Genomic DNA, 13,054 nt, shown 5'->3' with positions numbered 1-13,054 from the left:
ATGTATCCTATAAATAAATGTATTCTATTCATATATAGAGTCTTTTCTCGGTAGTGAAGACTACCAAGACTTTTCTGTACTTTGTTTAAAAAAAAAAAAAATGTCTTCAAGTACATTAAGGAAACCTTGGTAAGGCGTTTATCCTTGAGAACTCTTGGCCTAAAAATGTAGTCCTGTTTGACGCACTAACCTAAAGTTTTCCTCTGCCAAACTGAACTAAGTTGTATCCTGAAAACATTCGTCATCTCTATCTAGAGCAGAACTCTACAGAAACCCATCTGGAGGGAGGTGTCTGCTGTGTATACAATGGAGGCCATACAGACACCTGCTCCCCACACCAAACGCGCCTGTGTTCTGATCCCTGTGGCTATTTATCCTGACTTGATTGTAGCAGCTGCAGAACACATTGAGGTTGTAGCAAATTCTGGACCATATTCCCAAATCCCTGTTTGGTTTTCACATAATAATCTCAAGCTGTAATATAGCTCTTTAGCTGGAAATGTACAATAACTGTATTTGTAAAATTATCTTGCAGTTTTACAGAAAGTTACTAATGCATATAAGTGTATTTATCTATCGTTTTAAAGTACACTTGTAAGTTTCCCTTTTTAACATTTTTACATATACTGTGCATCATAAGGATTTAAACATAACTGTCATTTGAGATACTTTTTAATATTTTCTATGGGACAGGGAGTTCTGGGCACATTTTTCTAATATACTTCATTACAAAAATTCTGCTTAGTTTGTAAATAAACATCTGTAATCTTCCCTCTTGTAGAGATCCATACTCTATACACACCTATAAAGTGTATATGGGGCTAACTATGAATTACATCTAATCTCATTGTGTTTGTTTACACAGCACTGTGCAGTGAGGATTAACCCCTTTCATTTTCAGCTTTATGTTTGAAACCAATGCTCAAACCATGCTACAGCCAAGGAGAGAGTAAAAAGGGTCAACACTCCTAAGATCTATCAGACCTGTGTAAACTATCAGAGAGAAGATGAAAGAGTGTCCTGTCTGCAGTCTATTAGATGGTCAGGCCTAGACAACCAAGAAGTAAAGTCATTACTAAGAGAAACTTTGCATCCTGTTTCTTTACAAACAAAGAAGAATTTCTCTTTTGAAGTATATTACAATTTTTTTTATAACACCCCCCCCCCTCCACACAATATTAAAATTGTCTGAAATAACAGTTACTCTTTAACTACTGTGTAGGGATCTTGTAGACTACTGTGGTCAGTCCATAAGTCACAGACCTGCAATGGCTGGATTTTACATATTGAACACAGTGCTGTGGAAGGGACATTCAGCATAATATTGATATATGATGCGAGGAGTCCCTGCTTTTCAGCTAAATAGTAATGCCTAACTGTAATCAATATGTCAGTACAGAGCTGCTGTTCTGTCGGGAAGAAGGGACTATCATGCATAGACATCCTTGACACTGTGGTCGGCCCACAAAATCCGTCCAGTGCAGGTCTGTGAATCACAGACCAACTAGGATCATCTGTTTAAGCCCTTAGTCATATTATTGGTATACAGTATGGAAGTTACAAAGGACATTAAAGGGGTTGTCCAGCTAAAAGTAAAAAGAAAAACTGAGCTGTGGTAGCTTCAATGGATAACCAATGCTAAGAGAAAAATAAGGCACAGTGAGTTATTTTCATTTAACAAACCACCTTGCTTCATATTTTCTATTTTAGTCATTAAACCACTTTAATTTAGTAGAATCCCTGGACTGAAAACTCTGGAATACGTGATAGAAGTAGGAGAAAAATACTTTAAAGGGAACCTGTCACCAGGGACCTCATTTTCACTAAAGACAGGTTTTAGAAGCTTATTACACCAGCAGTGCAAATATGTCTTCCTCTAGGCATTTGCATTACAATGTGTGTTTTCACTTACCTGGCTTCCTGACAAAATCCTCTGTTTAGTCCCAGGGGTTGTCTTTGATTTGGATTTCAAAGCACAACACGTGACTTGTGTGTGTTGCAAGCTCCTCAGCTCTCAGCCCCCACCTATGTGCTCCCGTACAGCTCATCTCTCCCCCACTAATGTCAGCTCAACAGATTGTGAGCTATGTTCCTGTGAAGGAGCACAAAGTTGTGGTCTGAGAGCTGAGCAGCAGTACAGGCACAAGTCACATGTCGTTTTCTGAAATGTTATGAAACCAAAGCCAACACCTGGGACTAAATAGTTGATTTTGTCAGGAAGCCATGAAAGTTAAAATGCACAATTACATTGTAGCAGCTGTAATGGGCTTTTGCAACCAGTCTTTTGTGAAAATGAGGTCCCTGGTGACAGGTTCCCTTTAAAGACTTACAAATATATTTACCTTGTTTGACAAGGTTGTTCATTGCACTTTCGTATTTGAGGTTCTGGCTTCACCAGATCTTTACAGCTTGCACTGTCCACAATAGTTATATTTTTATTCATGATTTTTGTACAGGACACCATCGTTCTTCTTTCACCTAGTAAATGACACAAAACACAAATGTCATGCCTATAGAACATTGAGGACATCAAAAATGTACATACTGTATGTATATACGACGAAGCACAATTGAGAATAGGATACAAAATGAGATGATAAATAGATGTTAGTCTATTTATAAACCTATTTTACAAAATGTATAAAATTTGAAAAAGCTAATCCTTTTCTTTAATAGATTTAGTGCAAACAGTATCTTTCTAATGAAGTTTTGCCTTCTTTGCCTTCCATGTCAAAATCAGTGTGTAATGGATATGACAGATTCGTTTTTGGAGAGAGCTTCCTTATGTGAGTTTTGCCATTGAGACCCTTAGATCGCCTTAGATACTGCACATATTAAGGATGTTGTAATTTACCTCCACCACAAACAGCGTCACAGTCCTCCCATCCTGAGTGAGTCCACATATACAACGGCTCATTCAGTTTCGCACTCCGATTCTCCGGAACGGGGTCCAATGGTATCGTATATTCATAATGGAGGCCATAATTCTGGTCATGAAATAGTAGCACCTGCAAAAAACACAAGATCAAGTCAATGCAAAAATGAATATTTAGATCAGTAAAAGAAATGGAACATTGGCACGTCCTGCAACGTACAGTGTCCTGATGTGTGGAAAGTATGCTGGAAAGACGTTGAGACTACTGTGTGTATCTGAATGCCTTTTATTGGGAAGTGGATATTTTTATTAACTCAGTATAATTTGGCTCATAAAATCTGTGTCATTTCTAAGAAAGCAGTTGCTATGTTTTTGCCTATATTATGCAAGTTAACAGGTCGACATTAAAGAGTGGAATTTGCAAATAACCATCCTCAAACACGAACTATTAAAATAGCCTGTCACTATTACTGTCAACAGTGTTTTTCCATATGTGCCACATATTCTGAAGTCTAAATGAAACTTGGAAAAGTTCAGCTTTGCAGCGAGCGATGTGTGTGAAATGCTTTTCATTTTTCGCCTCAGTCGGCTTTCCTGGACACAATTCATTTTAGGTTCACTGTCTAGAAAAGAATATTGTCTACATGATATGTATGATAAACATGTGAGTTAAATTCACTGCAGGTGTTATTCCTTATTCAGCTACGAATGGACCACAGCCAATACATGTGGAGCATTCTATCTTGAAGCTGAAAATCAAAGTGTTAAAATGTGAAAAAATGATGAAAATAAGTTTTCACATAGTAGCAAGCATGAGTTCACACGAAGACGTGCATTGTAGTTGACCCTCACTTTTGAGTTTTGCCATATAGATCGCTATTCCTTAGGGCAATATTTTAGAATTTATATCAGATTGTTGGTGTTCCAACTCTCTGTACTCCCATAGATCATCTGTTTGATGGTGCCCTGGTGCTCAGATAACACTGAATACTGAAATCTCTTCAGTAACAATTTTATGCTTTGGAAGGTTGCAATATCCTTTATCACAATGTAGACATCATGCAGATATGAGAAGTGAAGAGTTGAACATCCACCAATTAGATATTAGTGAAATTTACAGGCATTGTGGGGAAGGCTTCAACTGCTCTCCCTACCCATGTGCTTGGGATTTCATACCTCATAGGAAAAAGAATAAGATGGTGTTATCCCAAGGACAGGTTCCTGAATGAGCTGTTTAGGGCTGCAGCCCCTAGATGAGGCTTTTAGGGTGACTTATGGATTCTTTACATTTAGGGCCAACTAGGGTTATTCAGAGAATCCCACAGCAAATTTGATCTTCTCTATCAGAAATCTACCAGACATTTGCTCTCACCACAACCTTCTCTGATTCTTTTTTATCACTCTATCCCATTAACACAATCATAATCTGCTCTAGATTTGACTAAACAGAGGTCTTCCAGAGAAGAATTAGCTTTGATTGACTCCTGATAACTGACAGGTATGGTACTTTGGTCATATATGACAGGTACGAATGTGTATTCTTGAATATCTATGAACCTGGTGATCTGTATAGGTTCTGTAAATGTTCATACAGTTAATTTAAATGTTTGGCCATTATGGTCGGAGTTGATTAAACTTTGTTGTTATTTTCTAATGCCTGTCCTAAGAATATGTCATTCAAGGGAACCTGTCATCAGAAATCGGTATAATAAACCACTACCAGTATGTTGTGAAGCAACTGAACACCTTCCAGATCATGTTTCTTTCATGGCCCAGGGTGGTGGCATCATCTAGAAAATCAACTTTAAAGTGAGATGTAAATTAGTTGTAGAAAGTCAAGGTTAAGAAGAGTTTAACACTGAAGTCAATCTCTCCTTGCCTCAGAACAGCCCCTTCAATATAACTAATGCTCCTGCATCCAGAGATATCACTAACCAGAGCTCCTGAAGTCTCACAAATGATGACAAGGAAAGAAAGAAATGTGGGGAAAGCTTGATTATAGTGTTAAAGTCTCCGCCTCCTTGACTGTATACAACCAATTTAGATCTCACTTCAAAGTCAATTTTCTGGGTGATGCCACCAAACTTGGCCATGAAAGCAGCATGATCTAGAAGCTCTTCAGGTGCTTGACAACATACTGGTAATAGTTTAGGACATTTTTGATGACAGGTTCCCTTTAAAGAAATCTATCACCAAAAATCCCCCACCCTAACTAAGATAACCTTGTTATAGGTTATCTCTTTAGTAAGCCAGGCATATCTATTTGATTGGTATCCGTGTTGGTTAAGCCGTTTAAAAAAAATATTTAAAAAAAATGTAAATTAAAGTGCTTTGGAGGTATCAACAGTTCTCCTCTAGGCTCAGGGACTCCATGGGCCACCCACTGCTTTCTCCATACTGTCTGCTCTTGCAGACATCACTTGTCTTTTGGGTGGATCTGAAGTCTTGCGGGCCCTGTTTATTATGCCCTCGTGTCTGAGTAATTTTCTGGTGCCTCTGGTAATAAAACATTACATATTGCAAACATAGTTATAGGAACAATAGAAGTGAGGGCCCTGCTTACAGTCTATGAGGATGAGGGGGTGACATAAGACATATAAGAGCTTGTATAATGGTCCAGCCATTCTTTATAGGGAATACAATAAAATAATTCTAAACCCACAACATAAATTATTTTACATTGTAGGTGTTTTTTAAAAGTAAGTGGATGGGATTTGTATCTTCAGCCATGGGCATGCTAATGCCATGGGCATGCTAATTTGGAGAAACTTAAAGAGGTATTCCAGGAATAAACATAATTCATATTCAAATGGGAAATTAAATTACAAGCTAATATATAATTAGTTGTTAGCTAAAATGTTGCTCTCCTTAGCAGAAAAATGTTGTGGTCCTACAGTATAATGAAGAAGTAAAATGCTACTGGTTGTTTAATCAGTCCTGTCACTTTGTCCCTGTGGAGGAGACACAGGACAGAAGATGGTTGGTGGTTACATGTCCACATCGGGTGTCCAGCACCTGCCTGGGCAGGTCATGTGATCATCACTTTATTTGGCTGTAGTAGGTTGGTTGCAGTGCATACAGTATGGCCAGTGCTGTGGAGAGACGTCATCTCAGTGAGGTAATATCCAGTGATGGAAGTTACACACAGCGGGGCATATTTACCAGTGCTTCTGCGCCACGTCAGGGATATCGAAGCCCTAAAATATTCGCAAATGCTAGCTTATAGATGGCAGCCATCTTGGACATAACTTTGATTACTTAAAAAAAATCCATAACATTTAGTGAATAATAAAAGCAAACTATTTAAGCTCCATTTTGTGATTAATGAAATTGAGTTTTGTTGTATTCATTTAATTATAGCATTAGTATTTTTTGCAGCAGAAGTTCATATTCATGGAATACCTCTTTAACCCCTTCCCGACGCGCGCCGTACTAGTACGGCGCGCGCTGGGTCCCGGTGCATGGAGAGGGCTCGCGGGCCGAGCCCTCTCCATAGCCGGTAAGTCTTTGCTGCATATTGCAGCAAAGGCTTACCGGTAACACCCGCTAGCACCGATCGCGGGTGTTTTCGCATGGGCGCCGCCATCTTGTTGTGGATCGCTGCTCCCCGATGACGTCACGGGGAGCGGCGATCCGTCGCCATGGTAACCTCGGGTGTTCCGAATACCCGAGGCTACTTCGTTTTAACCCATGCATTACAATGTGCTAATTGCAGTATGGCAGTATATGATAGGATCGATCAGACTACCTAGGGTTAGAGTACCCTAGGGAGTCTGAAAAATAGTAAAAGTAAAAATAAAAAAAAGTTTTAAAAAAAAAATTATAATAAAAAAACCTAAAAATTCAAATCACCCCCCTTTCCCTAGAACTGATATAAAAATAAATAAACAGTAAAAATCATAAACACATTAGGTATCGCCGCGTCCGAAAATACCCGATCTATCAAAATATGATAATGTTTTTTCACTACGTTTAACCCCGTAACGGAAAATAGCGTCCAAAGTCGTAAATGGCATTTTTTTGCCATTTTGAAAAATATAAAAAAATTAATAAAAAGTGATCAAATGGTCGCACAGTCCTAAAAATTATAGTAATGAAAACGCCATCAAAATTCGCAAAAAATGACACTATCCACAGCTCCGTACACCAAAGTATGAAAAAGTTATTGGTGCCAGAAGACGGCAAAATAAAAAAAAAAAAATTTGTACAGGAGGTTTTAATTTTTTTAAATGTATGAAAACATTATAAAACCTATACAAATTTGGTATCCACATGATCGTACCGACCCAAAGAATAAAGTAGACCTGTCATTTGGGACGCAGAGTGAAAGCTGTAAAATCCAAGCCCACAAGAAAACGTCACAAATGTGGTTTTTCACCATTTTCACTGCATTTGGAATTTTTTTCCGGCTTCCCAGTACACGCCATAGAATATTAAATACCGTCACTATGAAGTGCAATTTGTTACGCAGAAAATAAGCCATAACACAGATCTTTATGTGGAAAAATAAAAAAGTTATAGATTTTTGAAGTTGGTGAGTGAAAAATGGAAGTGAAAAAACTAAAAAAGGCCAAGTCGTTAAGGGGTTAAGGCTGCCAGTAGTCTGTATAGTGGTTGCATTAAGTTACTGCACCTCAATTCCTATTCAAAATAATTTATTTCAATTTTATTATCAACAGATTTAGATATTAGAAAGTGATGATAGGTTGTACAATAAGAAATGTCAGGTGTCAGCTACTGCGTAGAGTTGAATCTTACCAATAAATGAAGAGGTGTTGTTGTTGGACCTTTTGCAGATATCTTCTCCCACAGTCCTCTTCGAATGTAGTTAACTGTGGTCCCAGCCATATAGAAGGTCCCTGGCTCTTCAATCTTCCAGTCATCATTAATAGATTGTTTTCCTTTGTCCCTTAACGCTGTTTAAGATAACACTGATTATCAAGACACATGTAATAATTTATTTTTTACTTCATTCATTTAAATTTCATAAACATTAAAACGTGATGGATCTGCCCTGTTCACACTAGTGTAATGTTTTATGTTTAAGATACAAAAATTGGAAAGTATTTTGTTTAATATCACTTAGGTCGCAAGTAACCCAATAATGGGGTCTGATGAGATTCCATTTCAAGAAGGCAGAGGGTCCACCCTTAAATATTTTGGAATTTATCTAAAGGAAACCTCTCATATTTGTGACACTAAACAAACCACAGGTCCTTATAGAGCAGTGATTTAGTGTCCCAACTTGTCCATTAGATATTCCCTCCTTACCTGCCAAAAATTCTCAATACTTTTATCCCCCATACCCTGGTCCATTGCTCTTGACACCTTTGTAGTGATGCAATGAAGCCGCTGTAGTACACCCGCCTACACTGCGCATGCGCCGCAGGTATGATGCTTGTGCAATGAAGCCACTGAGTACTACTTCAGCATCCCTGAGTCACTGTGCAGATGAATGGAGACCAGAGATAAATTCAATGAGCCTTATTGGTAAGTATAAAGAGTTCTGTTTATGGTGGCCACAGCGAGAAATGGTTATAGAATACTAAACCACATGTCCACAAGGACCTGCAGTTGATTTTGTGTCTTAAATCACTGTGACAAGGACCCTAGCTTCTCATAAAATAAATCCAATATTGAAATCCTTGAAAAACTTTGATAAGCTGCAGTTCTTTACACAACCACTGTTTCGCCACATATATTCACATATAACATGTCTGTTTGTGACACATTCTTATGAAGCAAGATTATCTTGACAATTTGTGTATCTCATAGCACACATACAGTAAGCACAAATGAACGAGATTTGGAAGAGTATTCCTTTGGCTGGCAAAGTCCTCAATTGACGCTTTAGATACGTTTTAGCTATGGAAACAGCATATTGATGTCTTTGTTTCTATGAACTTACTATTAGTAAAGCTGTCGGAGACCCTTTATACACATAGGCCAAAATTAATTAAAACTAGCGCAGCCTGTTCTATGTGCAGTTTGCCTGTGGAGTGTGCATCCTGCACTGCTCTGGTAGTCTGCACCCTTTTTTTTTGGTGCTCTTTGTTCATGCTGCAGAATTGTGGCGCAAACTCCAACTAAGCACTAACACACCCCGTTTGGTGCACAATTTTTCTGTCTTGTCAGACACAGTAGCCACGACACAAAACTGGCGCAGAAACGTTATATATACATGTACAAGCAGTTTGCACATTCTTTTCAGTGCAAAGTCAGACAGAAAACATGTGCAAACACTGTAATAAATGTGGGCCATTGTTCCCTTACTTCTCCATTTATGATCTCTCATAAAAATATACAATGGATATTATTTATATTGGTTTCAAACCTACTATAAAGTGTATTAAAGGTCCTCAACTCAATTTTCAGCACAACCCGCAAATCTCAAGAGTAGTACAACATGAATAAACAATGCGCTTCTTTCTCCAAGACATTGATATATGATATGTGAACCTATTCCTATTTCCTGTGATAAATCCAAACCTCTTCTCTTTGCAAGTATAGTGGGAAAAAATCTTAATGGGCTCATTTGTTTTCCAAAAGGGTTATTCAATAAACATCTGTGCTCGGAGTATTATATCACCAGTGCGCTAGACAAGCCCTGTTGTAATCTAGGTTTCTCAATACAAAAAAAGTTATGACCAAGGCCAGACTGTGATTGAGTATTCTGCAAAAATATAGCAGGACTGTACATCTGATAAATGACCTAAAATAATAAAAAATATTTTGCTACTGTATACAGTCAGACCATTTATATATACTGTCAATACTGTAGTCCTAGCATCCTACTTATCCATTATTCCATGAATACATAAAATGCTACATACTTTAGTAATCTTTCATGCGGTTCAGTCACCGTTGCCAATGATTTGTTATGGGGTTTATTTCTTAATGCATCTCCATTGATTCAATTAGTTGCAGCCGATCTGGTTTGTGTATGTGTATCTGTTTTGAATCTATAAAACATCTCTGTGACTTGCATTATGCATTAGAAAAAAGTTTTTGCAAGATAAATATTGTTTTAAACATTTAGTATTCATTTAAAGGCTACCTGTCACCCATAAAGAGGCACTAGGAGCTAGTGCTAAGCCCATTTGTAAAAGTGATAAACTGCTACCTTTATCGGAACCCTCCAATAAAGCTAGCAGACACTGCTGCGCAGTACAATAGGAACAGCGGACCGCGCTCAAAGCGGTCCTGCGAATTCGTGAGGGGCAGGACTAAGAGGTGGTTAATGCCGAATGAAGCTTGCCAGTCACCGCCGGCCTATGGCGTTGGAGGAGCAGTCTGGGGAAGAAGCAGCGCATTGTACGGCCCCCTCATGAATACGCCAGTCCGCTTTGAGCACGGTCCAGCGTTCCTTTTGTACCACGCGGCAGTTTTTTCAGAAGGTTCCGATAAAGCTAGCATTTTATCACTGCTAAGATGGGGTAGCAGGATGAGCTGCTTACTTTAGAATAGGTGATAGGCGCTGGATATGGGGCAATGTGAGGACATAGAAATTATTTTGCATGGACTAAGCTAGTAAAAAATTCCATATAACAAAAACATTCAAACATTGGGACACGAAAGTCACGCACAGTGTACAGACTAAATCATTCCAAGCAGAAAAAGTGTTCAATCAACCACTGTAAAAATCTGTCAGTGACCTGGGGACCAGATGTGGAGCTGCAATGCTAGAATTGATTGCCAAAGTGAGAAAGGTACTCCTTCTGTGGGCACTTTTTTGGGTTAGCCAGGAAAGGGGTTTTCCCATGAAAGAAAATTCTCAAATGTCAACCCCCTAGTGATGTTTACACAATAAAGATCATGTTTAACCCTTTACTTCACAATTTTACTCAGTTTTACTTCTGTTTAAGAATCCAGATTGTTGGCGGGGACTTTCAAAGCAGACACATTATGACCCATGTAGTTCTGTGAGCTGACCATTTGGTGAAATTATCAGGATACAGGTTTATATACATTTTCATTTACCTTCTGAACATTGTACTAGTATCTGACACATAGAAAGAGATGAGACAGATCAGAGACGATCAGATCCATACAATGCCTATTACACACAATGACAGTAAGCTCTCCTACGTCTCTGCTATTCCACGACACACTAGAACTGCTGTGCCTTTCTCCCCACTTATCTGCCTGTAGCTTGCAGTTCTCCACATGCTGCTGCCAGCAGGAAGTTGTGTCAGTGTGAGATTCATCCTGAACTGCAGGGGGCGTGGCTAGAGTGCAGGGATCAGAGAGAGATAGAAACTCAACTCCACTGGGGTCAGACAGAAATCCAAGATGGTGTAAGTCAGAAGTTACAGGGTATCTTATCTAGGGCCAACTGGAATTGTGTATACCAGTACTAATAGAGACAGGTTGGACTTATATCTGTGAAATGCTGTATTTTTGTTAATAACATTGAATTAGAGAATGTGTTATTTTGTTATCCTGACTACATTTAAGGAACTTGTCTTTGTGGGAATACCCCTTTAACATTTCCAAATTACCTTTGTTAATATAATATATAATATAATGGCATTTTTAGTCACTTGTCATTCTCTTCAAGTGACCTGGGGATGGAAATGAGAAAGTAGGAGAGCATTTATATACTGTACATGGCATTATTAATGTTCTGAGAGAAGCCACATCATAAACAGAGAATTTACTGGAGCTCAAAGTTGGTTTTTAGTGTGAGCGTGTCTTGGGTGTTGGCTGATTACATTTTCATATATAATATAATAGCTTTACTTGTTTCCATCTGTGATGTAATTTCAATGATTGCTCCACTGGAATTAGTTGTCTCATGTCCTTACTGTATCCAGAAGAACACAGACAAATTTCAGTTGAAACATATTAAGGAAACAGGTAGAAAAGGAGCAAATCTACTGAACAATTAAGATAAAAACAATAATGTCTTCTTGCTGCATTTTATGTAGATGCATACGTTTAATATAGTAAAAAAAATGTTCTGTCTTCATCTACAAAACGCAGGGCTGTGCTATGGACTGGACTCCAAACACCGTGCCGGAACAAAACCCCAAGCATCATAGTGATATATGATGCCAGGAGCCCCTTCTTCCACCCGGACAAACAGCACCAAACTAGAATTATGAATACAGTTTGACACCGCTGTTCTGCAGGAAATCCAGCCACCATGAAATCTGACCATTGCATGATTCGTTATTCACTGACCCAAAACAGCCATGTGTCTTTTTAGCCTTAGTTGAGGTAAAATGCCCAAAATGCAAAAAAACACACCACCACAGAAAGTACATATGCAATTTTAAGAGCCATAACATAATATCAACTGCAATATGTTAATAATCATGTAAATAGGGGTTGGGAAATCACAATGGGGGGTCATTTATCATGGAGACAGGTTTTAGTCTTTTTGTTTGTGCGCCACATCATCAATCCCTTGTGTCACAAACTTAAATCACAGTGAAAAATATAGCACGTTTCCAACGCCACCTGGTGCCTAAATTGATAAATTCCCCCAATGTGCTTTTCAGATACCTGTAGAGCAGATATCAGTATCAGTTCAACTGTGGCTATAAAGGACCCTGTGTACTGCCATTACACATGTACTGCTCTCCATAAACACATACATGTATTACATCCAAACATTTCTTACCTAGATAACTATGTGCTGGAGTTTCTTCTACCACTTTAATTCTTCTTGCTCCTGCTGGTATCACTAGTGCTTCCACATAACCTGCATATTATAGGAGAAAATTAGACTCACATGTAGTATCATCAATTTGTATGTGTCCTACATTAATATTTGTATAGAAAGTGGCCCAGTCTGCCTGGTTCAAGCTACACAAATCACTGAGAGAGTTTATAGTAAGGTGTGAAACACACAGCACATTACAACTATCTGCACATAGGACTGCAGACCAATGGAGCTGCAGACCAGTCACATGCTGATTCTAGAATGGAAATGGCCACTATTGGCATTTCACTAGAGGAAAATGCAAATCTGCTCTGCCCCAGGTGCTCAATGGGGAGAGATGCCTTGCAATCTCTTTAAACTTGCATGCAACTGAAACAATTGGATCAGCACTCCCTTGTTCATATAAAATGTGGAATAGCCTTTATTTGTACAGGATAAAATCACTACAGATATACAGCCATGAGAATGGAAGATGCAATCTGACGCGTTTCAGACCTAAAAAGTCTTTA

At 38.6% G+C, this 13,054-nt stretch overlaps 1 protein-coding gene across 2 annotated transcripts in view; it reads right to left on the bottom strand.

Annotated features, from left to right (window-relative positions):
- ADAMTS19 (ADAM metallopeptidase with thrombospondin type 1 motif 19) overlaps positions 1–13,054 on the bottom strand; it is a 114,378-nt gene that overhangs the window by 14,112 nt on the left and 87,212 nt on the right. For both annotated transcript variants that reach the window (XM_072141766.1, XM_072141775.1), the window contains exons 16-19: positions 12,504–12,584; positions 7,634–7,791; positions 2,855–3,008; positions 2,343–2,478 (exon numbers count right to left, since the gene is read on the bottom strand). In XM_072141766.1, the coding sequence (XP_071997867.1) occupies positions 2,343–2,478; positions 2,855–3,008; positions 7,634–7,791; positions 12,504–12,584 (529 nt within the window). The remainder of the gene's footprint in view (positions 1–2,342; positions 2,479–2,854; positions 3,009–7,633; positions 7,792–12,503; positions 12,585–13,054) is intronic.

The sequence above is a fragment of the Engystomops pustulosus genome, chromosome 1, assembly GCF_040894005.1.
Source record: "Engystomops pustulosus chromosome 1, aEngPut4.maternal, whole genome shotgun sequence".
Classification (NCBI taxonomy): domain Eukaryota; kingdom Metazoa; phylum Chordata; class Amphibia; order Anura; family Leptodactylidae; genus Engystomops; species Engystomops pustulosus.
The sequence above is the reverse complement of the archived record's forward strand: the minus strand, read 5'-3'. Positions and strand labels throughout refer to the sequence as shown.